The sequence below is a fragment of the Helicoverpa armigera genome, chromosome 20, assembly GCF_030705265.1.
Source record: "Helicoverpa armigera isolate CAAS_96S chromosome 20, ASM3070526v1, whole genome shotgun sequence".
Classification (NCBI taxonomy): Eukaryota; Metazoa; Arthropoda; class Insecta; order Lepidoptera; family Noctuidae; genus Helicoverpa; species Helicoverpa armigera.
Window position 1 is genome coordinate 4364470 of NC_087139.1, and position 25198 is coordinate 4389667.

Here is a 25198-nt window from a genome sequence, read left to right on the forward strand (position 1 = left end):
ATGCTCTGAAAAGAGTTATCTTTACTGGCTTTGAGCATCTTGCAAACCTGCGAGCCAGCATATTGCATCGAATCGTCAGCCCCCTGCGTTCCCGTTCCACATCTAAATCATCTATTAGCTCCTCATTCACAACATGGCCAAGATACACGAATTGAGTAACTTGATGTAGTGCAACTCCCCCTAGTGTCACGGGCGGTACGCATGATGCATTCATGCGCTTCGCCCGAACACCAGTAATTCGCTTTTTTTAGCATTATACTTCAGACCATGCTCTTCTGCATATACCACACAGACTTTAAGGAGTTTCCTCAGAGCACTGATCGATAGGCTCAACAACACCATGTCGTCGGCGTAGCTAATGTTGTTGACAATTTGACCATCTATAGAACAGCCAACACCGGTGTTGTTAAGCTCACGGACCAGCTCCTTTACATAAATATTGAATAGTGTGGGGGAGCTCAATCCCCCCTGCCTCACCCCACACCCCAGCCGATAAGCTTCAGAGAAGGTTCCCGACCACCTTACTTGATTTGTCTGATGGTGATACCAATACTTGAATATATTGATGACACCCTCAGGCAACCCTTCTCTTCTTCATTTGCTCAGTTTGTTGCCCTTAGTACTATCAACAGTACTACCAGAAGTACCAGGGGCACTTTTCTATGAACACTGTACCTGACCACGTATCAAAATTGCTTAACAGTGATGGGAATTAATATTATACTGTATCGCAGCTAAGTGCGAATCCAGCAAATCAGATTACATTTTAATACGCAAACGATATAATAGTCCGCTTCATATTAAATGTTAGCTGAGGTAAAACATAAAAAAAGGTTTATATTTGAATTTACCGCCACCAGTGAACCGAAGCACGAATTCAAGTGAACCGGAGTAGGAATTCATTATTCCTAGATAAGAATGTACCTATCTTATTTCTTGAAAGAATTTATTTTACAAATTTTTCGGTAAACATTATTAAACGATATAATACGCTCTGCTTTCGACATTCCCTGTTTAGTTTCTAGTCTTCGCTGCCATGTTTATTTCTACTCAAAAGTCCAGAAAAATAGAATCTGTCAAAAACTGTCTGATTGACTGAACTTCATCCATCCATTCGTCATGTGTCATTGTCACCGCTAAAGACTAGGAGAAACAAAAGAAAAATGTGAAAATTTTGACCAAAATATAACAGGTTGTGAAATTCTAGATTTTTTTTATGTTTAGAGTGGTTATTTATAAATTCCAACAATGATATTAAGTTGGGTAAACAGATTTACACTTAAAACCGGATGGTCTAGAGGTGAGAGATGGTCTAGGATAAATTTCTTCAAGTTGTCATTCTCTACAGATGGGACTCCGAAAGTGTTATACCCTTTAAAAAGCCGTACCCTAGTTAAAGTCAGTGGACCTGAAGCTGGACAATTTCTTCAAGGTCTAATAACAAATGACATCAAGCATCTTGAAGATGCTGGCGCACAATCCATGTACGCCATGTTCTTGAATAACAGGGGTAGAGTTCTGTATGATACCCTGGTACACAAATGGGCAGGAGAGAATGTATTTATGCTAGAGTGCGATAAAAGCATTCAGAATTTGTTACAAAAACATCTTAAAATTTATAAATTGAAAAGAGATGTTCAAATTGGAGATGTCAGCCGTCTATTCAATGTGTGGGCCTTAATAGGACCCCCAGACTTGGAAGTATCCCATGAACAAGAGAAGCTTAACATAACTTTATTCAAGGATCCACGATTGCGGGAGCTTGGCTACAGACTGGTAACATCAACAGATGTGGCCAATTTGGATCTTCACAATACTTTTGGGAAAGATATTGTCATCAAAGATGATGAGCAAGAGTATCAAGCATTGAAGTATAGTTTAGGTGTGAGTGAGGGGGCTGAAGACTTGTTCCCTGGCACTTGCTTTCCTCTAGAAGCTAATTGTGACTATCTCCATGGAATTAGTTTTCATAAAGGGTGTTACATTGGTCAAGAACTGACTGCTCGTATTCACCATACTGGTGTTGTAAGAAAAAGAATTATGCCTATAGTATTCAAAAATATAAGCAGCGAGGAAGAGTTAGAAAAGGATGCTGCAGTCTGGGCTGCCTCTGAACCTGCACAAATCAAAGTAGGAAAATTAAAAAGTCGAGTGCAAGACGTCGGATTAGGTTTAGTTAGGATAAAAGAGGCTCTAGAAGCTAAAACTTTAACTGTAGGGAAGACCCCAGTTGAAATAATAAAGCCGTTCTGGTGGCCTATGGAAGCCACTAAGGAAAGGTTAACAATAGTTAAACCTGAATTTGAGGCAGTTGAAACCAAATGATGCATTCAAATTTAGGTATGCATTTTTCACTAATGAGCATAAACAGAAATTATTAGTATAGTTGTTATATTATACCATCAAATTTTTTCTTCAGACGTTAATTATTGTACATCAAAATAACATATAATATATGTATAACATCATCATTCATTATTGCAGATGGAGTCTTGATGATGGCTGCAATGTCTTGCACAATCAATGATAACGTATAATTTAATTTGTTTCAGTACAGTATGGATGCTTCAATACCAAAAGAAGAGCCTGTGCAGATAGTTTATGATTTTAAATGTACTTCATGTGGAATTGATGAAAAAGCCAACTACAAAGGAACTCATCCACCGTTTTCTCGTAATATTGTCCTTAAATACTCAAGCTATGTGATGAAGGACCCCTTTAGTCCACCAGGCAAAGGAGAAATACTGGTCCTTGGATCTGACTGTTCAGAATGTGGTGACACTGTGTGTATCAACAAAGAGTGTAGTTTGTTTTATAAAAAAACATTTTGTTTAGATTGTGCTAATAAAGCCAAAGAAACATTACCTGTTGAAATCAAAAACAAATTAGTGCAAATAAAAAAAATGAAAAATTAAAATTAATTTGTGGAGTTTCATTTCAATGTAGATGCTGGTGAGATAAACCAGTAAAACACCTCTTCCTGTGGTTGTAGGCTTGTACCGGCTACAAGCCTGTACCAATAACTTGAATGCTAAAATATAAAGTAAACATTCCTGAGGGTATCCACACAGCAAGATGAGGTATTCTGGATGTATGCTGTTGGCCGACAATATTGTTCTAGCTGGTGATGTGGTTTGCGATCCAGCATATGGTTTGTAAGAGACACTGGAAGCTTTAAAATGCGCATAGCCAATAAGTAGGTTGACAAGGTCAAATTTACAGCCATTTAAAACCGCTGGTACTATTCCCGGAACGCTGATCCGGCCCAAACGACGAATTCCAGTCGTGCACGACCAAAAATGTTGTCGCTATAAATAATTGTGTAATCTTCAATATTAATTTATGCGGGCAATATACTTGCATTGACTGCTTCGTTGGTCTAGTTGTCGATAGCGCGACTGCTCTGCCGGGACGGGCTGAATTCGCTGTGGGTTTTTGGTCTCTGTATAATTTTGAGAATTTCAGTGGAGATCCTGTCTGAATTTTAGTTCTCAATTCATTATCATGTTTACCTTCAGTCTTACAATAGAGTAGGTAGGGTCTTAAGGGGTTTACTTAAATAAAAAACGCTCGTATAAAATACTGTTTACTTTGGCTTTCCAGTCCGATTTACAGTATTTTTCATTAATTTTCACAAATTGTATTCAATAACACAGTTATATTCGACCGAAACTCTAGTTTCGGCAACACATTTTAATATAATACACAAATTCAAAGCCAAAACGAAATGGGGTACAACGTGACCACAATAAGTACCACAAAACGCTTGCGATCATCATATGCCACATCTCATTACAAACAAATTATAACCTTAAAATTAATAAAGATAATTACAGCATAGTTTATATTAAGTTGTATATATTAATAAGCTCTAAAAACAGGACAAACTTAAATACACGTTTTGTCTTATGTTCCAGTCACTCCGATCAGATTGATAGCACCACTTTACTTTCACACCCCCGCAAACTGCCCAGTGACTGTCCCCCGCATGCCAATACGGTAATCTAACACAATACCTTCAATATAAAAATACATAACAATAATTGTAGGTACACCAATGAAATACAAATTATTATGTTAAAAGAACTGACACTATTCTTTTGAATAATTCGTGTAGGTCGAATTTATTGCTTACTTTCGATAGAGAAAATCCACTTGCTGCTATTTGTAGCCACACACAACTAGTGGGACGCGTGTACAAATCTGATATTCGAGAAATGACCATTAAATACAATACATTGGTGAATTACGTACAACATTAATTTTTCACATTAAACATTCTAAATGACAACTATACTTGTGATGGACTATAGCGTAAATAGATCATGCTAGTGTTCACTATAAAGATATAAAATGGACAGGTTTCGATATCTGCAGGTAAATCGCCTCTATACAATTCGTATGAACCGTATTTACTACGTGAGATTATATGTTTTACAATTACTATTAAAAACCTTGTTGAACTCGGCAGTGTATATGGTACTGTGTCGCCACCTATACGATTATAATGAAAGATTATATTTAAATTAAATAAACACCTATTATAGCAGTTAAAATTGAATTAATGTTGTAAGATTTTTATATTACGTAAATATAAAATTTGAGATAAAATGTTTTTACAGACACTATATTAGAAAGAGCTTGTAGATCCAACTATCACAACATACTTGACTAATTTGTGAAGGTAAGTTGCCAATAAAATAAAAAGTACGCGCCTGGACGGGTGATTCTTTTGTCATTTCGCATTTTCATACATAGACACTATAAGCGGGGTGGGGTATTTTTTGACTAATTAGATTACAATATTTTAAGATAAATTAACAAAATGCTCACAGCCTAAATGTACATAATTATAATTTTGACATACAATATCAATTTTGCGACAGTCATACACACACAAATACTATATAATAATTACAGACACTAAGTAAGAAATGCACGTCAGTTGAAAGCCTATATCTATTTATATACGAAGTCTACGAGTTTTATAAAACAGAAGATATATAAAGTACAATAGTGAAATTACATTCACACTACATGAGCATATATTTATTTCACGTGAAAGATTATTATGAAAACAGAATAAAATAAAATATTAAACACCTAGCACTATTACAGAAAGTACTTAAACTGTATGAAGCAGGAATTTTAAATACCTATACCACCTATCAAAATTGTATCAACTATATTTTTCAATTCAACACAGGTAAAATGAGAGTCACATATAAAACTTGACCGTAACATTCCTAATTTAGTTTTGTGTGCATAGAAACACCATCTAATTTAAGATAAGTTTTAAATATAGGAATACTACAGTCCTGATAGCCGCCAACTCTGGCTAACGTAAACTTAAAATTAAATAAATAAAAGCAAAGGCATCACAACTAGTAGTCCTGTGAAACATAATGTATGTTTCCAAGAAGTACTAATGAGGTTTTAATTCTAAAGAGATGATGCAGTCATGTTTAGTTTCAATTTTAATATTTCTTCATACCATATCAATAAAATTGTATTTACGTTGTTACACTAATATTTTGTCGATAACTCTAATGTTAAAGGCGTTGAGTAATTTCCACGAATGTAAAAAAAACTTAATATTGCTTCGTGGAAATGTACTTAGAGTCTTTAGATTTGGTGGTACCTTGTGAGACTGCACGATGGAAGTATGCACTCGCTTAAAAGAAATATCATTAAGATAAATTGCTTTATCGATAAAAATAAGATTATATCGATGTCAAATATAGTCGTTTTTGTGTGTTTTAAATTTTTATCCGATAAAGATTCCTTTTTAGCGAATGCAGTTTTTATGTAGCCTTGTCTATGTCAGTCTGTATCCAAGAAGTATAAGGATAGAGACTGCCATAGAGTAGACACCGTCAATACTATACTTCGTAATATACTAATAGTACGTCGTCCTGCGTTGTGATGATACGTCTGGAATGTATTCTAAACATCGATGTTTTCAAGATTCCTTTCTACTTCCCTAAACGAAACGCGAATACCGATAGACAAAATCACTGTATTATCCCAATTCCTAACTAAACAATAATTACAAAATATACTTACTGAAACGCAACAATCACAAATCTATGTATATACATTTAACTTACACATAATATTAGAAAACAACCGAAACATATAAAAAAAAATCTCACATCATTTGCACTTCCAAATGAGTTGTCAATTTAAAATTAATAATAATAATATATAGAACAGTCTATGCAACGCATTTTGGGAAATACATACTGTATAACACATTTTTTTAAGTGTACATTATTTTAATTTGATACTTTTTTCTGTGGGTATACAGATCTTTTTTAGTTTTTTAATAGAAACAAGATGAGTTGAGCATAAAGACACCGTTCACTTGATGTCTGGTTTCGCTACGCACGTGACGTTGCTACGAATTGGCTACGATGGCGTAGCATACATAATAGGCACGCTACGCTTATGGCAATGTCGTCATTCGATCATGCAGTCCTGCGTAGCGTGTCCACATTATGTTGATTAGAATATTTTTTCGTAAGTTCAATTCACGCTTGCAATGCTTGTGTAGCAATGGATTACACATTATTATAAATCTTGCCTGAAAATCATTTCACAAATTTAAAACTTGCATTGTCGTCAAACGCAATTTGGCATTAACCACTTTTTTGTACAGATAAAAAAATCTTTTAAAGTCAATCTTTTGCCAAAAAAAGAGTTTTACTAATTCACTACTTCATTCTTTTTTGGTGAAAATTAACGTAGCCAGTTTTAAACAAGTTGAGGAGTAAAGTTGGTCGGGGCGGATGGGGGAGCTTATATAGCCTAAGGTTCGGGTTGCGCGGTTGCGGTGGCGGGCACGAGCGCGTCGAGCGCGTCGAGCGCGTGCGCGAGGTGCGGCAGCCACGTGACGCGCGGCGCCGCCTCGTCGGGCTCGCTGTCGGGCTCGGCGGGCTCCGACGCCTCGTCGCCGGAGCTGCCCGACCCGGAGCCTCCGCGTGTCGCTGTAGTGCTCGGCCCGCCTACGCACCCGCTCTCCGGTTCTGAACTTTCTTCTTCTGTAATGATACATTTTGTTATCGTTGCGTAACATATATAATACAATTTTGAAATGTTTTGTAAAATCAATCAAATCAAATAATTTATTCATATATCAAAATATCACTGGAAAAGGGTTGGTTCAAAGTAGGTTCTAAAACAGCACTTTTCAATGTCCACTCTTTACCATTTGCAATTATATTGCCCTGAGCTCCCCCTGTTGTATTTGGCGCATGGCTAAACGAAATCAGCCTTATAATCGGACCCTTCATCACTTGCAATTATATTGACCTAAGCTCCGCTAAACAATTTCAGCTTTACGATCGGAGCAAAGACTCGTTTCATAATTTATGGTACTTTCAGTTAGGATGACATGAAAGTAGACACGTACCTGTAGCATGCTGCAACCTAGCCCGCAGCGCCCTAGTAGCCCGCTGCAGCTCCCGGGCTCTCGCCGGCGACAGCGGTGCCCTCGCAGCCAACAGCGTCAGCGCCCGGAGCGGCGCCAGCAGTGAGCGCAGCGGCGCCCGCGCGGCCAGGCTGTTGACCTCCTCCAGCACCGCCTCCGCCGCGCCCGCGCCAGACCCGCCTGCAGCCGACCCGCTGCCGCCCAGCTACGGGAAATATGTTTATTTGTGTAGCACAAAATACAGCTATCATTAATTCATCATCTATCAATAGGTAAAAAATCCCAATATTGTAATGTGGTTACATATTTCCCTTCTATCATATTTAAATTATCATATTATAAATGCTAGAATTCGTAATCGAATGATCGAGTGATGGAATCGTAATTAAAAAAAAAACTTGCTTTAATATTCTGACATAATCTCGAATGAATTCGAAAACAATGACTCGGTTTCACTAGTAGGTATCAAATAGTTAATGCTATCTACTAGATGAAGCCTGCGTATAATTTCTACCTGTGCTAGCAAAAATTATAGCTTATCGGTCAGGTAAATTCCTGATATCAAAGCCTTTATCAAACCGGTAAAACTAGCCTGTTAAAAAAACTAGCCAGTAAGCCTTATATTGCCGAATTTTCCGCAATTTTTTTTAAATATCGATAAAAAGTGACAAATTACCTTAGGATAATAATGCTGCATGAACTGGTAGATGACGGGGTCTTCCAATGACTCGCGTTCATCCAACAACACTGCATCTACGTACTCCGTCGCCACACTGCATTCTAGGAGCATCTCCTCCAACTTCGAGTCGGCCTGCAAAATAATATTTTTAAAATAAAATACACGACTAACATAAAATATAGATCGAGTAGCTCGTGGCTAAGTAAACCCCACATAGGCTTATCGGTCATATCAATACTAGGCGGGATTGGTCCATGATTGGGTGACCATGTATAATGACCATGTATAACGAGTTGCTCCAATAGCCGTGTTTCAGTAAGCACGTCAATTTGTGGGTTCTGAATATTACTACATGCTTGGAACCAAAGGAACCCAAATGTCGGGTCAAAAATGTTACCAAGGGTTATCTTGATGCCCGAGTAACAGACTAGAGGAGACTTGATCGCTCCATGTGGATCGCTGATACTCAGCCGTAATTGGTTAGTCGAGAGGCCGATTTCACTATAGTTGGAAAAGGTAGTAAGGTAAATGATGATGTATTTGGTACTATACAGGAATGAATTTCATCCAGTGCGCAAACTTTGTCAACTTATAGATAAATAAGTTTTATAGATACGTATATTTTTATTTTGTTGTGTTTTAGTACAAAAAAGAAAAGTTATTGATATCGAAAGATGTTTATTTTGTAACCGATTGTACGGTCACAGTCGTCATAGTAGGCACGGCGGCAACGCGTAGGTAATAGAGCGGACAAAATAATGAAAAAAATGTTTGTACTGATGATGCAGATATGTTCTGTTAATGATTCTGGACCACCAGTTTTTTTTGTGCATTGCTTAAAATGAATTCCTGGATGATGACGTGACTCACGGGCTCGTTGGCGACGTCGCGCCAGAAGGCGGCGAAGTAGTTGAAGCGCAGCGGCACCGCCTCCAGCGCGCACAGCGCAGACAGCAGCACCAGCTGCTCCGACATGCACCGCGCCGCCCGCCCACGCGGCAGCACGTGTCTGTATGATATAGTACTCACGGGCTCGTTGGCGACGTCGCGCCAGAAGGCGGCGAAGTAGTTGAAGCGCAGCGGCACCGCCTCCAGCGCGCACAGCGCAGACAGCAGCACCAGCTGCTCCGACATGCACCGCGCCGCCCGCCCCACGCGGCAGCACGTGTCTGTATGATATAGTACTCACGGGCTCGTTGGCGACGTCGCGCCAGAAGGCGGCGAAGTAGTTGAAGCGCAGCGGCACCGCCTCCAGCGCGCACAGCGCAGACAGCAGCACCAGCTGCTCCGACATGCACCGCGCCGCCCGCCCCACGCGGCAGCACGTGTCTGTATGATATAGTACTCACGGGCTCGTTGGCGACGTCGCGCCAGAAGGCGGCGAAGTAGTTGAAGCGCAGCGGCACCGCCTCCAGCGCGCACAGCGCAGACAGCAGCACCAGCTGCTCCGACATGCACCGCGCCGCCCGCCCACGCGGCAGCACGTGTCTGTATGATATAGTACTCACGGGCTCGTTGGCGACGTCGCGCCAGAAGGCGGCGAAGTAGTTGAAGCGCAGCGGCACCGCCTCCAGCGCGCACAGCGCAGACAGCAGCACCAGCTGCTCCGACATGCACCGCGCCGCCCGCCCCACGCGGCAGCACGTGTCTGTATGATATAGTACTCACGGGCTCGTTGGCGACGTCGCGCCAGAAGGCGGCGAAGTAGTTGAAGCGCAGCGGCACCGCCTCCAGCGCGCACAGCGCAGACAGCAGCACCAGCTGCTCCGACATGCACCGCGCCGCCCGCCCCACGCGGCAGCACGTGTCTGTATGATATAGTACTCACGGGCTCGTTGGCGACGTCGCGCCAGAAGGCGGCGAAGTAGTTGAAGCGCAGCGGCACCGCCTCCAGCGCGCACAGCGCAGACAGCAGCACCAGCTGCTCCGACATGCACCGCGCCGCCCGCCCCACGCGGCAGCACGTGTCTGTACATACCACAAACAGCCGTTATTACATGTAATAATGGGAATTATTTGTTTGGTTAAGATGTTAAACGAAGTGAAGTATGAACAATGAGGGAAAAGTTTTACACAAGAATAGTAGGTATTAAGGCTCCAGCAGACCGGATGCGTATGCGTAGACGTAAGCGTAGTCACGCGCGTAGTTACGGCGTAACCATGAGTTGTAATGTATGGAAATGTATGAGACAGGCCACACCGCTTGCGTAACGACGCGCGTGTCTACGACGTGGTTACGCATACGCATCCGGTCTGCTCGAGCCTTTAAAATACAATTTTAAATTCCGAGTTGCCGAAATTAAATTCCCAGTAAAGTTCCACACTTGTTTTCATAATTTAAATCTGTTCCAAACCTGCTGTCAGCTAGCTAACCGCCACTCTGATACTTAAATGTGGTTTATGCGCAGCATTTCGTGCAATGTTCAGTGACAACTTATTGTTGCGCAAATGTTTGAAAAATTGATGCGCAGAAATATTAGTTACTTTGACGTTACATGGTACTAATTAAAGTATGATATTATATGCGCATACATACCAATAAACTTATGGTACGGCCTATAAGCCGCAGCCAGGCGATGCTTGTCGCGCAGGTCGCGCTTGTCGCGCGCGTCGTGCTTGTCGCCCGCGCGCGCGCACACGTGCGGGTGCCGCGCCCGCGCGCCGCACTGCGCCCCGGCCGCGAGGGGGACCAGGGCTCCCAGGGCTGCGCCCCCGCCGATTAGTACTACTTCTCGGAGTACGCCTGGGGTAAAATTTCAATTTTGGTTAAATTCAAAATCAACAAGATATGACTGCGAATTTATAATATGACAATCGACTTTATGACATTTACCATAATTATTCAACGCGTAAGCAATAGAGTTCAAAATTGTGTGCGTGTGTCATATCAACCCACTAGTTAATGTAAGTTGACATTACTTATGTAGATACATTCTGAATCGCAAAAAAATCAAGTACATTTATTACATCGAGTAAAGTATCGAAATTAAACTAAATATTATAAATCGTCCACATAAAATGGATTTTTTGTATAATAGTATTGCGTAAAAAAATAGTATCAACCCAACATCTCACCTAACGCCGCATCCCTCAAATGATTATGCCTATGATGCAAGTTAAGCATAGTGAGCAGCCGCCGGGCACACTCGGGCCAATCCTTGCAGGCCAGCAGCAGCGCCCGCGCCTCCTTGGCGTCGCGTCGCGTGCGCAGCGTGCGGCATAGTGCGCGAGCCCAGCGGAGTGCGGCTGTTAGTTCCGCGCGGATGGCCCCCGCGGAACCGCCCGCGCCGCCGCCTTCTACGTAGACTGCGTGGAGGCTGTGTAATGCCTGGACGAGTAAAATGTCAAGTTAATGAATTTAACTTTGAAAATGGTCGATCTAAGTTAAAAAACTGGTAATAATCGAAGAATTCCAATGCTGGACTGCCTCCCAAGATGGGATGATTTGAAAAATAGTGACTTTTCTGATAAAAGAAGTTTACATCAATCATGCATGTCTGGCATTATTTTATTCTCCGTCAATAAACAGTCTTAGTAGTTCTTATTGTCAACTGCCTAAAAATCGAAGATAGTAAAGAAACTTCTATAGAAATCTATCACAAAGACTTTATTTAAAGTTTTGATTAAATGATTGATTAACGTTTCCCGAACATTTAAATAAAACTACTTTTACGGATTTTATCGCGGTTATATTATATTATTTAATCCCGACGTTTCGGATCCTTTACAGCATCCATGGTCACGGGCAGACTAAGGTGTTGGTCGTCTTGATATATTAGTTACAAACAGCTACCCTACATTTTGTTAATTATTATTGACAATCCGATTCACGGACTACTAAACTAAACCACAAGTCCTTGCAAAAGAAAACCGATTCCTACCTAGGATGATTCGCGAGGCTATTGAAATTAAAAAACATCCAAATTTCAATAGAGAAGATGGCTGGGTCATACCACCTGCTTGGAATCCCATCATAGAAACTATTAAATCAAAATCCAAGCCTACAACTGCTCGACCTAAGGATACGGTGAGCTCGTTTTGCGTGAATCGGATTGTCAATAATAATTAACAAAATGTAGGGTAGCTGTTTGTAACTAATATATCAAGACGACCAACACCTTAGTCTGCCCGTGACCATGGATGCTGTAAAGGATCCGAAACGTCGGGATTAAATAATATAATATAACCGCGATAAAATCCGTAAAAGTAGTTTTATTTAAATGTCTAATATTCGCGTAAGTGTCAGAAATCAATATGTTTCCCGAACATCTTTGGCGTGAAAGATTAACAATGTTTGAAACTAACACCTAAAAGTTTAAGAAGTAAAAAATATTACATTCAACTCAATAAATCAATCATCAAACTTTTTAGCACATTAATTGATAGCCAAATTCCCAATTACAATTTACCTTTAAATATCAAATTCATACTCACTTCAAAAGTCATCTGCAGTCCTCCATTATAAACGACATAAAGTCTATCGTCCTCATTCTCAACGAGCGTGCAGAACGCGGATATGAGCGTCGTCCAACATGTCCGCCCGTTCAGTCCTGCGGGTAACGCTTGCAGTAACAAAAACACTGGATTTTAAACACGGCTCGACTGCTTTATTAAGTAGTAATTTAATAAATATGGGGGATATTTTCAAGTATAGTTTAGGACTTTACGAAAAAAAATCAAGTTTCCATTTGTAATTGTAATTAGTTTTTATCTTATGTGTGGGAATCGAACCCACAAAATAGTAAATTCGTAACTTTAATTGGGGAGAAAAATAGTAAATCTTTTTTAGCAATGATTACAACAAGCTCGACACACACATATACGAACAAACTACTAACAAACGCTGTAGAAAGTTCGGTAGTAAATATAATGCAGTTAATATAAAATTCCACATTATACCTTCTTATATTTATTAATCTTGAATTCACTTTATACAGCGCATTACTTAAAAAAAAAGGAATCGTAACCGAAAAAAATATAATTTCAATCTAATACATGCCACTAACACACACATAAGATTTTGAGAGCCCAACACCATTTTTGCAAAACACCTCATTAGCGAAAACCTTCTCAGCAACTATTCGAATTTCAAAACACCAAATTGCCAGAAAAGAGTCTTCAATCAATGCTCTTTTTAACTGAGAAAGTTCTCAATTCAAATGAATGTCTTTTTTTTTTTTAATGCTCGACTCTCAAAACGAAACAAAAAGGTTTATTACATACAACATCGAACTAGCTACGACAACAAGTATTAGTGGTTGGAAGTTATGATACCTATGTGCTCACCCTGTAAGTAAGCGGAGAGGGTGCTTCGCCTGAAGGCGGCCGCCTCCCGTCCGTCGGCGGACTCGCTGCCGCTGCTGGCTCCGTTGCCGCTGTTGTTGCCGCTGCTGGTGCTGCCGTTGTTGCCTGTGCTGCCGCCTCGAGCTGCTAGGATGCGGGCCAGTCTGGGTGGGGAGACATAAAAAAATATGATATAGGATTTGATTAAAATAGGAAGAGAAACTGAAGAGATTTCAAAAAGGGTTTGTAAATCAATCAGAAAGAATTTCTGAACTATTTCTTTTCACGCACATGTCAAAACATAAATAAATTCGATTATATTTATAATACCAATCCAGAAGATCATGTTTAAACATTTGGCTATGTTTCAAGAAGTTAAAAATATTAGTTTATTGATATGTTTTTTTTAGCTGCACTCGTAACTATGTATGTAAGAAAATTTTGGAAACATAATTAGAACCACTTCCCGGCCTTCAGTTAGGATGAAATTTTGCGCACGCTCTGAGTTCTGATGACAATACACATGACTAGCTAATAAACATTACAAAAACTAATATATGAACGTACCTGAGCAGCTCATCAGCAGCGCCGGGGTACAGATGAGCATGCGGCGCGATGTTCCGGAAGGCCCAGTGTATGTTCTGGTGCTGCGCCAGCGAGCGCGCGAAGGCGCTGGAGCGGCGGCAGCACAGCCGCAGCAGCGCGTAGTACGGCGGCAGCATGGCGCGGTTGTATGCTACCACTTCGCCGTCTTCGTGGTCGGCACTGAGAGAAAAAACAAGTATTGGTTGATAGTAAAAAAAAAAAATGGTCTAACCAAATCTTGTATTTTTTTATTTGGAAAAAAAATATATATTTTTCTTCATATTTATTGGCTTTCGTTAACATCATGTATTGGTAAGAAATGGCAACTTAGTTTACAAAATATTTCTTGGTATAAAACTTATAGTGCCATTCTTATCGCGTCATTTTCACGAACAAGTCTTGCAAAGTTACGAATATTTGGGTTATTGGGCCAAACAATAATTAAAGTATGGTCCAAAATAACTAAAACAATATGTAAAATAAAATTAAGAAAGAAAATGCAAAAAGAGTATCTAGGGGACACCCGGGTTTGAACCGGGGACCTCTCGATCTGCAGTCGAATGCTCTACCACTGAGCTATATCCCCACTGACAAACGTGACGAAATACCGCGCCAATTCATACAACATACAACTTGAAGATAAGAGACACTATCGGAATACTAATGTATTCAGTTATCAAGTTTTTTTTAACATGCAGATCGGTATCATTTTCGCAATATCATTTCAATGATAATCAAAATAAATGTATTGTTGGTTCATTCTAATCAGACTCACTACCCACGCAAAACTATTTGACTGGCTTATAAGGCCGAGTTCAAACCAAACTGACTGTCAGCTGTGGAATGTGAGGGAACGTTACGCCGTTTATTGTATTTCATACATATTCACTTTTTCGTTCACAGCTAACCGAAGATACGTTATGTATTAAGTTATTTTATTTGTTGCAAACATTTAGTCGACTTTTAAGTATATGTGTATATAACAAGTTAATTAATAACTTACCATGGGGATAACCGACCGTGTGTGAAAAGGTGTCCCGACATTATTATATAATATTATTATATTATATTATAATATTATAACGTTTCTGCATAGACACTGACATTCGGCGGCTGACAGGCAGCCTTAGTGAAGGAAGAAAAAATAATCCATATTAATGAATTTTAAATACTCACAGTATATAATTAAAAGCGATATGTTTGGTGAGGCGCTGGTTGGCTACCGCCAGCTGCACGTTCTCGGGGCAGTCCACGGATACCGCGTGCCAGAATGTAAGTAACGCTTGTTTGTTCGGGTGTACCGCCACTGAAGGCTCTGAGATCGCCGGGTGGTATAGCTCCCAGAGATCGTTGAAGTATTGTCCGAACTGGGAAATAATATTAAGAATTATTTATTGTTCTCATATTTACTTTAAATATACAAAAGACATTTTGAATTGTACTAAAGCTCAGGTTCGCCGAATAAATAGGCGTCAGTTTTCTGAAAACCACTATTTTTTTGAAAATTTGACGTAATAAAACATAGAATTGTTTTAAGAAAACTGACGATAGGTTTTCCATTCTTATTGATTGCAATGAAAAGCACTAAGGTGTCTAGGGATTTATGCATTAGTGACAAAATCTTAACTATTAATTTTGTCTAATATTTCTCATAGGTTACTCACCATAAGTTTCTCAACCCTGCTGACGACGCAATATGACATGACGCCGAAGTACGCCGTCAGCTTCATAGTGCCGTGTACCGCAATATCTGTGTACTTGCGCGCCGCTTTCAGCTTGCCGAGTAGCATTGTGTACACCTAAAAAAGTTTATAACGGATTAAAATACGATTTTGTTGTTTATAAGCTAGCCTAGTAAAGATTGTATGGTAGACAAATAGCTCGAATTTCATGTAATATTGAGTATCGTTAGACATAGCTAAAATTATCACACATTCGCCGAAATATAAGAAGTTACGCATTGTTTTCTTTGGGCATTATCGAATGCAATAAAAAATAAGAATAAATAAATAAATAAAACATTTATTTTCCCAAAAGTAATTATACAGATTAGAGATAATGCCATACATACTATTTTGAGAACGACATGTATCAAAGACGTATCAAATAATAAAATTTCATTTTTTACCATAAACCATTATAAGTTAACTTACCTGATGCAGCGTATGATGCGCAGTATCCGGCAGCTTAGCATGGTTTGCATGAGCCGCATGCGGGGCATGCGGGTGATGCGGAGGCGCCGGCGCCGCGGGGCGGGCGCGGGCGTACCCGGCGCGGAAGTGCTGCGACGGTACTAGTGCCACTAGGAGCAGGGCTGCGGCCGCGCGGACCCGGGCGGCGGCGGCGCCGAGGAGCTGGGCCTCCACCCAGCGCTCAGCTGTCCGGAGTGCCCAGGCGTGAGCTGCTTTGTTGCGGGGGACCTGGGGAACAAAATTTTGTTAAAGGTGGTTTTTAGTAACCTGTTGGTTTGCTCATTTGAGATAGGAATTTAACATTACTTATATGAAGGTAGTACCAAACTTCAATCTCCAGTCATCAATTCTAAGTTGTTGAAATCCGCAGTAACAGAAGTTTCGCTAGGGTTATTAGTTGACGAAGTTGAAGAATTTTCGCACATACACTGTTTGACGACACATTATAAACACTTTTTTATAGACACATATTTTTTTAATGAGAACAAGAGGCGCTGTTCAGCTGACTATGCATCACAATTTTAAGGCATTCTACACCCTTCCCTTTTATCCCACACATTCCTACCTTCAAGACAGGCAAATACATCCTGTACAGTGTACACATCTTTGCAACATTTTCCCACTAATCATAACTACCTGCAAAGCAAGCCACTCGAGCGCCGCATGCGGGCACACGTCGGCCGCATCCCACAGCCTCGCGAGCACGAGCTGCGTGAAGCAGGGCAGGCCGCCCGTGGCGCCCGCGCCGCCGCCGCTACCCTCTACTAGCAGCGTCAGCAGCTTAAAAAATGGACCGCAGCTCTGCAAATGATAGAAAAATAATATTATTCGATAATATTAGGTATACAGGCTAGACATAACCCAAGTAAGTGGGTATGAGCCCAAAATCAACGACATCATAAAAGTCAGTTTAATTTTCACAGTAAACAGCTGATTTAAAAAAAAAACACTTGTGCAAGTTGGTGGTGAAATTGAGCTTAAGTAGGTGACTTATTCTTATAAGAACATTTTTTCAATGATATTAGAGTTTTTAAAAGAAGATTAATTTTTGCAAGATGACCTGAGCTGAGTACCACTGTTTTACAAGGAGCGACTGCCTATCTGACCTCCTCAACCCAGTTACCAGGGCAACCCAATACTCCTTGGTAAGATAACAAACATTTTATACCAAGAGTTCACATACCTCTGAATGTTTAGCGATCGCCTGGAAGATCATGTTGACGATCTTCTGTGCGAGCGGCTCGTTCCAGCGACACAGCGCGAAGATCAGCGACCGCGTCTGCTGCAGGTTCAGGCAGTCGCGCGTCTGCTGGTAGATGAACGGAAACCCCTGACCAACAAAATGTTAGGGTTATGTCAACGGTTATTTAATAGTTGCTACGTAAAAGGCACTTTAGTCAATATAAAACTTTATATAATAACTTCTCCGTCGCGTCAGCAACGCTGCATGCTAAAATGTGTTTAAGGATCGAACAGAAATATTAAACTTGCGAAAACCTTTGACTTTGGTTTGCAAAAGTTCCAAGACTGCTCGGCCGAGCGGTAGGCGGCCGTGCTGGTTATATAAGGGACATAAATAAAATGAATGCAATGTATAACCTGTTTCGGGTACATCTTTCTGAAACATGCCTTTTTGTTACTGCATTCAGTTTGTACTTTTGAAGAAAAACGTCATAGTACCTTCGCATGTAACAAAGCCCTGGCATCAGGCTCCAATAAAGCAAGATGTCCGGCGGCGTCCCGCGACCGCTCCACCAGTCCCGCGACCAGGGCGACCATCTTATCCAGGGCTCCGGGACGCAGCTTGTCACCACCACTTTACTCATTGAATATAGAACCTATTGTTATACTGAATCCTACCTTCGCATGCAACAAAGCCCTGGCATCGGGTTCCAGTAACGCGAGATGTCCGGCGGCGTCCCGCGACCGCTCCACCAGTCCCGCGACCAGGGCGACCATCTTGTCCAGAGCTCCGGGACGTAATTTGTCACCACCACTTTCCGCGTTTGTACTCCCACTGCCGCTTCCACCGGCTTCTTCGGTTGGAGATTCCGCCTAAAACAATTGCATCTACTTATTATAACAGTCAATGCGTATGATGATGGACTGTCATCGACTATGAGTATGTGAGTCTCAAAATAACAATGAATCGGAAATATCATAAAAGCAAGAAAGACGAGAACATTGTTCGAGATATCGTGTATTTATTATCACATGTGAAATATACGCTCCAGTTGTTATGTGATTATTGGATGAGCCCATGAACCTTCTGCACCATTTGTGGTGCTAACTTAAGGACATTTCTAAAGCTATTCAAGCTATTTACCGTCCCTTTAAAAACGTAATTACTCACCGCAGTAGCATTCTGTCCGAGATAGAAGTTGACCATGCTGGAGATGGCGTTGATGCGCAACATGAACTTGCCCTCCTCCTCGCCCATCTTGCTGAACTCGTACAGCAGGCTGAAGTACTCCGTCAGGTGACGCAGGTGAGATCGAGCGCCGCTCTCCATCTGAAAATAAACATTTTTGGTTTCTGTAGGCCTAACACGCGACATGTTTACGGCAAAGAAGACTGTATTTCTACGCTGAGAATGGTTGTTTTTGCATTTTAAACATCAATATTGCCTTAGATTTATTGAAAAAATCGCTGACTATAGTTACAACTTCATTAGTGTTTTTATGCTAAGCGATCTGCTAAGGAACCTGTATCTAACTCGAACACATTAGCTACAGTCGTAGCTCGTAGTAGAGTGCTACGCGCTTGGTCGCTACGATTGCTACGCCACGTAGCCATAAAAGCTATGTACTAATTTATCATTTTCACATTATGTACTATGCTAAACTTACCAATGACAATAACATCCTTATAAACCTAGTAACACAACTCGCTTCACCCAACTTGCTATTATCCTCGCCTTCTTCCATACCTTGTAGATACAAGGCACAATGACTAGACCTGCAACAAATACACATCAATTACTTTTTAGTTCCAAGCTTATAAAGCTTTATTTACTCTTGAAGATATTGGTGGTATTAGTTACCTCAGCCTTTGAATTACGTGCATACAAAGTCTTTGAAACATTTGCCGCACCATCTGATTCGGACATTTAATTAAAACCTGAAACAAAACAGACAATTAAATTCCAAGTATCAAGATTATCTTGAAACTACTCATTGGTAAACCATTAATCCTGTCTACTCGTTAAAAACATAACATAGATATACAATAGTAGATAGATCGGCAGTCGAGGGGTTCCATTGAGGCGAAAATGAAATATCTCAATTGGCTGACTTTTTCATGTGCATGTAAATATGTGCCACTTTTCTCAATTTGAATCCGGTGTTTATAGTGTTTTTTTGATTTTGGTCATAGTACATTTAAAATATAACGGATTTTGTTATGAAAATTTTTGTTTGATACATTAGGGAGCTCTCGAGTGTTCGTTTTCCATTGCTGATCTATGAAACGGTAGTGGGGTCCTAAATCTATGTTAGGCAGTGTACTCACTTGCATCGGCCACCACGTGTCGTCCGCCATATGGCCTAAGAACCACTCCGAAGCTGCTGCGGACGCGTTGAACTGCTTCGTCACCAACTCCACCCAGGACACCATTGTTGGCTATGAAAAATTTTATTCAAACTATTTTAAAAGAGACAATGTGATGCTGGTTAGCAAAATAATTTTACCAATATTATAAAACGAAAGTTTGTACGAATGTATGTATGGATGTTTGTTCCCCTTTCACGCAAAACAACAGCATGGATGTTAATGAAACTTGGCATTTATAATATTTTGTATATTAGAATAACATAATAATAGACTACTTTGATATCAGCATGCGGGAAGAAAGTTCCCCGAGATGCGGGTGCAATAGGTAGTACGAAACAAACACAGCATTGTTCTAACACATAAACCAAGATAGTCAAAACAAAAGAAGGTCTGAAATCCTATCCTACCTTCTCTTTAGCATGAATGAAAGTCTCGATGAAGAATGAAGTAGAGAGCCGCGCGGCTACCTCCGTCACTTCAGGCCTCAGCGTCATCAGCGACTGCGGCACTGAACTGCACATTTGACCCATAAACCTGTGGAAAAAGTTAGCCGGTTACCGCTGAAGACTTTTTAGTTCGTAACATTATATTTTTGAAGTTATTTTTTTTTATATATATTGGAATATATAGTTCACACTGACAAAAGACACTACAGTGATCAGGAACAAGAAAACGGTCTTGTAAGGAAAACTACCGAGTCCTATGTTCATCGACTGCGAAAACGTCAAGTTTTCTTAAAACATCTGTTTAATAACTCACAGTAAACAGTTTATTTAAGAATACTGTCATTTTGTGCTATCAGTGAACTTGGACCTAAGTAGTAGGACCTCTGTATAGGGGCGCATACTGTAGAAAACACTGACAACATTATTTAAAAAATCTGTTGGCAACACCATTTCACTGCCGCCATCTTATATTGCCAAATGTTGCCATATTGTATAAACAAAACTTACGTGAAATAAGCATGCTGGAGTATATTCTTGTCGTGTAAGAACTGCATGTTTTCGTCCCATATCCACTTGAGTAGGTCGGGGGGCAGCTTGATGCAGGGCGACGCGTCGCTGCTTCGACGCTCTATTGACGAGCTGGGGCTTGCACCTTCTGCTGTTGATGACTGGTGGAAGATGTTTGAGGTAAAACTTACGTGAAATACGCATGCTGGAATATATTCTTGTCGTGTAAGAACTGCATGTTGTCGTCCCATATCCACTTGAGCAGGTCGGGCGGCAGCTTGATGCAGGGCGACGTGTCGCTGCTTCGACGCTCTATTGACGAGCTAGGGCTTGCGCCTTCTGCTGTTGATGACTGGTGGGAAATATTTGTGGTAAGATATCATATTATTAAATAATGGGAAGAGAATAGAAATAGTGTATATTGATACAAAATGAAAGCTCTCTATTTAAGTATATGCCAATGTGTGACTGTCTTGTATTTACAAGACAATTTAAAGTAGCAGTTCCACAATTGTTCTTGGGTGCAACAAAAGAATAACTCAATCTCAATTTTATACATAAAGATGAAATTTCTTTCTCAGTTAATACAAAGTACATAAAACAATAGGTATACAAAACAATAAATCACGCGGTGATTCGATATCACGGCTGGTAAATTGGATCTGGGCACTGAAGTGGTCTGTGGCTTTCAGTATATGACATGTTCATACCTGTGGTTCCTCCTGCTGGCCGCACTCGGAGCCCCGCTGACTGCGCGGCGGGCTCCACTCGTAGAACAACATGTACGCGCTGTTCGTCTTCTCGAACGAGAAATCCATGAACTTGTCCGTCACTGAGTCGTAGGTTTTACTCTGGAGAACATAAATAATATTTTCATAGGAATTTAACTACTTATAAGCCATTGATAAGTGTTGATGTCTGCCGGAGTTAAAATGGGACAGAAATAAAACAATACTGTATCATATATAATAAAACAATATTATATATGTTGTTAACTATGTTTGTGTGTACATAAGTTAATAAATAAATACTTCAGAAAAGTTTAAAAGCGCCTTTTTTAACGACGCCAAAAATCATCAAATGACCCCTCCCGCTGTGGGTTAGCAGCGGAGAGGGAGTGGCAGACTCTTACTGACTAAAAACCGTCAATAACAATATTTTTCTTATTTGTATACTAACCGTCATCTCCCCACCGAAGCACTCAGCAGCAATATGCGCGGGATCAAACGGCTTGACTTCAGCGTCGTTGAACAGTAGCCACCGGTCGTGATGTTCATGCTCCCGGTCGCGAATGAACGAGTAATAGTGACCGCCGTCCGCTGTACCCGTGTGGACTGTCACGCCTATTAGCTTGTATCTAGAGGGAGAATTATAAAAAGCGAACCATATTTTAACTCACCGTCATCCACCTCCCGGTCGCGAATGAACGAGTAATACTGTCCGCTTTCGGTTGTACCAGTGTGTACTGTCACGTATATAAACTCGTATCTAGAGGGAGAATTATAAAAAGCGAAAGAAAAGTGTTTTTTACTAACCGTCATCTCCCCACCGAAGCACTCAGCAGCAATATGCGCGGGATCAAACGGCTTGACTTCAGCGTCGTTGAACAGTAGCCACCGGTCGTGATGTTCATGCTCCCGGTCGCGAATGAACGAGTGACCGCCGTCCGCTATACCCGAGTGAACTGTCACGCCTATAAGGCTCGTATCTAGAGGGAGAATTATAAAAAGCGACCAATTTTGATTATATACTCACCGTCATCCACCTCCTGGTCGCGAATGAACGAGTAATACTGTCCGCTTTCGGCTGTACCAGTGTGTACTGTCACGTATATAAACTCGTATCTAGAGGGAGAATTATAAAAAGCGAAAGAAAAATGTTTTTTACTCACTGTCATCTCCCCACCGAAGCATTCAGCAGCAATATGCGCGGGATCAAAGGGCTTGACTTCAGCGTCATTGAACAGTAGCCACCGGTCGTGATGTTCATGTTCCCGGTCGCGAATGAACGAGTAATAGTGACCACCGTCGGCCGTACCCGTGTGAACTGTCACGCCTATTAACTTGTAGCTAAAGGGAGAATTATAAAAAGCGACCAATTTTAATTATATACTCACCGTCATCCACCTCCCGGTCGCGAATGAACGAATGAACGAGTAATACTGACCGCCTTCGGCTGTACCCGTATGTACCGTCACGCCTATTAGCTCGTATCTAGAGGGATAATTATAAAAGCGAACAATTTTTGTAACTTACCGTCATCTCCCCACCGAAGCACTCAGCGGCAATATGCGCGGGATCAAAAGGCTTGACTTCAGCGTCATTGAACAGTAGCCACCGGTCGTGATGTTCATGTTCCCGGTCGCGAATGAACGAGTAATAGTGACCGCCGTCCGCTGTACCCGTGTGAACTGTCACGCCTATTAACTTGTAGCTAAAGGGAGAATTATAAAAAGCGACCAATTTTGATTATATACTCACCGTCATCCACCTCCCGGTCGCGAATGAACGAATGAACGGGTAATACTGACCGCCTTCGGCTGTACCCGTGTGTACCGTCACGCCTATTAGATCGTATCTAGAGGGATAATTATAAAAGCGAACAATTTTTGTAACTTACCGTCATCTCCCCACCAAAGCACTCAGCAGCAATATGCGCGGGATCAAACGGCTTGACTTCCGCGTCGTTGAACAGTAGCCACCGGTCGTGATGTTCATGCTCCCGGTCGCGAATGAACGAGTAATAGTGACCGCCGTCCGCTGTACCCGTGTGTACTGTCACGCCTATTAACTCGTATCTAGAAGGGAGATTATAAAATAACTAATGAAAATTTTGCGTAAAGGTCCTTTCGAGTTTGCGCAAAAATAATAAATTGCGCAAAATTTCAGTAAGCGCAATTTCATCTTTGCGCGGACAATTCTCGTTTGTTGTAGACCTTTTAATGACAGAGCTACTTGGTATACCACTATAAATTGTAGTTCAGGCAAAGTATTCTAAAGAATTCGGTTACTTACTCATAGTGCTCTTCAAATTCTGAATTGTCTTCCATTTCAGCTGCTGTCGGACTAGCATCGCCTTCTTTCTTTTCTGCTAACTTATTTTTCTCTTCTGAAAACAATACACTTATTTGAAACTACAAGAAATTTTAAAATAGTCTTCATATACAAACTAATATACATTTTAAAATACTATTTACAACCTTGTCATCTAATTATAGATAGTTCAACTCAGATTTGCGCGCGGCCCTATGTGTGCGTCGGCTTGTAAATATCATAGACATAATATTAGTAAACAGGACTGCGCATATAAACCCAAAAAACGAGCCGACTGAAACAGTTAGTACGGAGGCTGTCTGTCCCTTTCTAATAGGGTGACTATGAGATTAAGCTATGTGAGACAAATCCGAATTTTGCTAAGATTATTAAACACAGATTGGTATTGAAGTTTTAACTTACGCAGTTTGTGACCTTAAGATACTAATAAAGACTTTTAATAATTAGCGGGAATTAGCAGTATAAAAGCAGGAAGATTCGAAGTGAAGACTATTTTTTTTGTATTTCTACTTCATATATAGACTGCTGAGCCATTTATGTCGCCTTTTTTCTTTTTTTGGGAAGCTATAACAATAGTACAACAGTTTTAAAATCCATCACCCATATTTTGACTCGTTACAAGAATTCATGGGCACCCTAGTTGTTTGGTTCACGAAAATGTTATTATTAGCTAACCTGTGGAACGATATATTGCAACCACCATAGGATACACTTTTACAAGTATAAACGCAACACTTTTTCCCCATTTAAGTAGTTTAAATTGATTTAATACAAAAAATATAAACAAAATTTTAAATGCTGATTACGCGCCAAGAATGTTCAGGGTTACCGCTAGAAAATAAAAAAAAGCAAAATAAAAATTTATGTTGTTTATGTTTTAATAATAAATACGAATAAATTAATGCGATAGTTATTAATTTGTTGACTTACAATTGTTAAAATAAGATACAAATTTTATGTGATTCAATTGTTTTTTGGGAAGACAAAACTTTTGATCACAACATTTTTTTATGCTGGCAAGGTGTTAGAAAGAGACAAACAGCCTCCGTTCGAACTATCCCTCTCGGTTCGGATTTGCCTCTGTGTATTATGCAACCAATTTAGTACCTTATTGTGTTAGAATAGAGTTCATTTTCGTAAATATATATTTTGAGCGTGCGCAATCTTGTTTAGTAATATTATATCTATGGTAAATATACAACTTTCATTCGTGTGACAGTGACGTCGTCCGAGGATGACGTGTTCTTATCGCTTTTTGTTATGGGTACAGTCGTTTACGAAAATGTCTAGTTCTTCACGGAGAAAATGTTTCAAAGGAGTCAGGTAGCGTTTCAAAAAATGAAACATTCAAAGCTTTTTATTATAACATTTTACAGTTTTCATTATTTTCTCATACGTCTTTTCAAATTGACATTGACAGTGTCTAAGAAATAAATGACGTGAAATATCTAAGATGAATTAAATACTCC

At 40.4% G+C, this 25198-nt stretch overlaps 2 protein-coding genes and 1 non-coding gene across 4 annotated transcripts in view; 1 reads left to right on the forward strand and 2 right to left on the reverse strand.

Moving 5' to 3' along the window:
- Positions 1–989: 989 nt before the first annotated feature.
- LOC110380433 (putative transferase CAF17 homolog, mitochondrial) lies at positions 990–2722 on the forward strand. 2 transcript variants are annotated; one of them, XM_021340423.3, is made up of 2 exons: positions 990–2340; positions 2558–2696. In XM_021340423.3, the coding sequence occupies exon 1, from the start codon at positions 1249–1251 to the stop codon at positions 2323–2325; it is 1077 nt and encodes a 358-aa protein (XP_021196098.3). In that variant the 5' UTR covers positions 990–1248; the 3' UTR covers positions 2326–2340; positions 2558–2696. The 2 variants fall into 2 exon arrangements, with proteins under 2 accessions (XP_021196098.3, XP_063895819.1); XM_064039749.1 differs by having other exon boundaries at positions 994–2340; positions 2553–2722.
- An 851-nt stretch (positions 2723–3573) lies between these two features.
- Positions 3574–25198, reverse strand: part of LOC110382932 (ubiquitin carboxyl-terminal hydrolase puf) — a 46771-nt gene continuing 25146 nt past the window's right edge. The window contains exons 34-57 of the mRNA XM_064039750.1: positions 23691–23784; positions 23296–23473; positions 21387–21527; positions 20868–21028; positions 20131–20257; positions 19682–19792; positions 19215–19291; positions 19021–19129; positions 18525–18683; positions 18032–18226; positions 17355–17501; positions 16808–16972; positions 16133–16399; positions 15644–15778; positions 15156–15346; positions 13962–14159; positions 13398–13558; positions 12546–12661; positions 11187–11439; positions 10648–10854; positions 9940–10079; positions 8109–8243; positions 7415–7637; positions 3574–7043 (exon numbers count right to left, since the gene is read on the reverse strand). Coding sequence (XP_063895820.1) covers positions 6811–7043; positions 7415–7637; positions 8109–8243; positions 9940–10079; positions 10648–10854; positions 11187–11439; positions 12546–12661; positions 13398–13558; positions 13962–14159; positions 15156–15346; positions 15644–15778; positions 16133–16399; positions 16808–16972; positions 17355–17501; positions 18032–18226; positions 18525–18683; positions 19021–19129; positions 19215–19291; positions 19682–19792; positions 20131–20257; positions 20868–21028; positions 21387–21527; positions 23296–23473; positions 23691–23784 — 3923 coding nt within the window. The 3' untranslated portion in view covers positions 3574–6810. The remainder of the gene's footprint in view (positions 7044–7414; positions 7638–8108; positions 8244–9939; positions 10080–10647; positions 10855–11186; positions 11440–12545; positions 12662–13397; positions 13559–13961; positions 14160–15155; positions 15347–15643; positions 15779–16132; positions 16400–16807; positions 16973–17354; positions 17502–18031; positions 18227–18524; positions 18684–19020; positions 19130–19214; positions 19292–19681; positions 19793–20130; positions 20258–20867; positions 21029–21386; positions 21528–23295; positions 23474–23690; positions 23785–25198) is intronic.
- Trnac-gca (transfer RNA cysteine (anticodon GCA)) lies at positions 14494–14565 on the reverse strand. Its single transcript has one exon. It is a non-coding gene; the product is annotated as a tRNA-Cys (tRNA).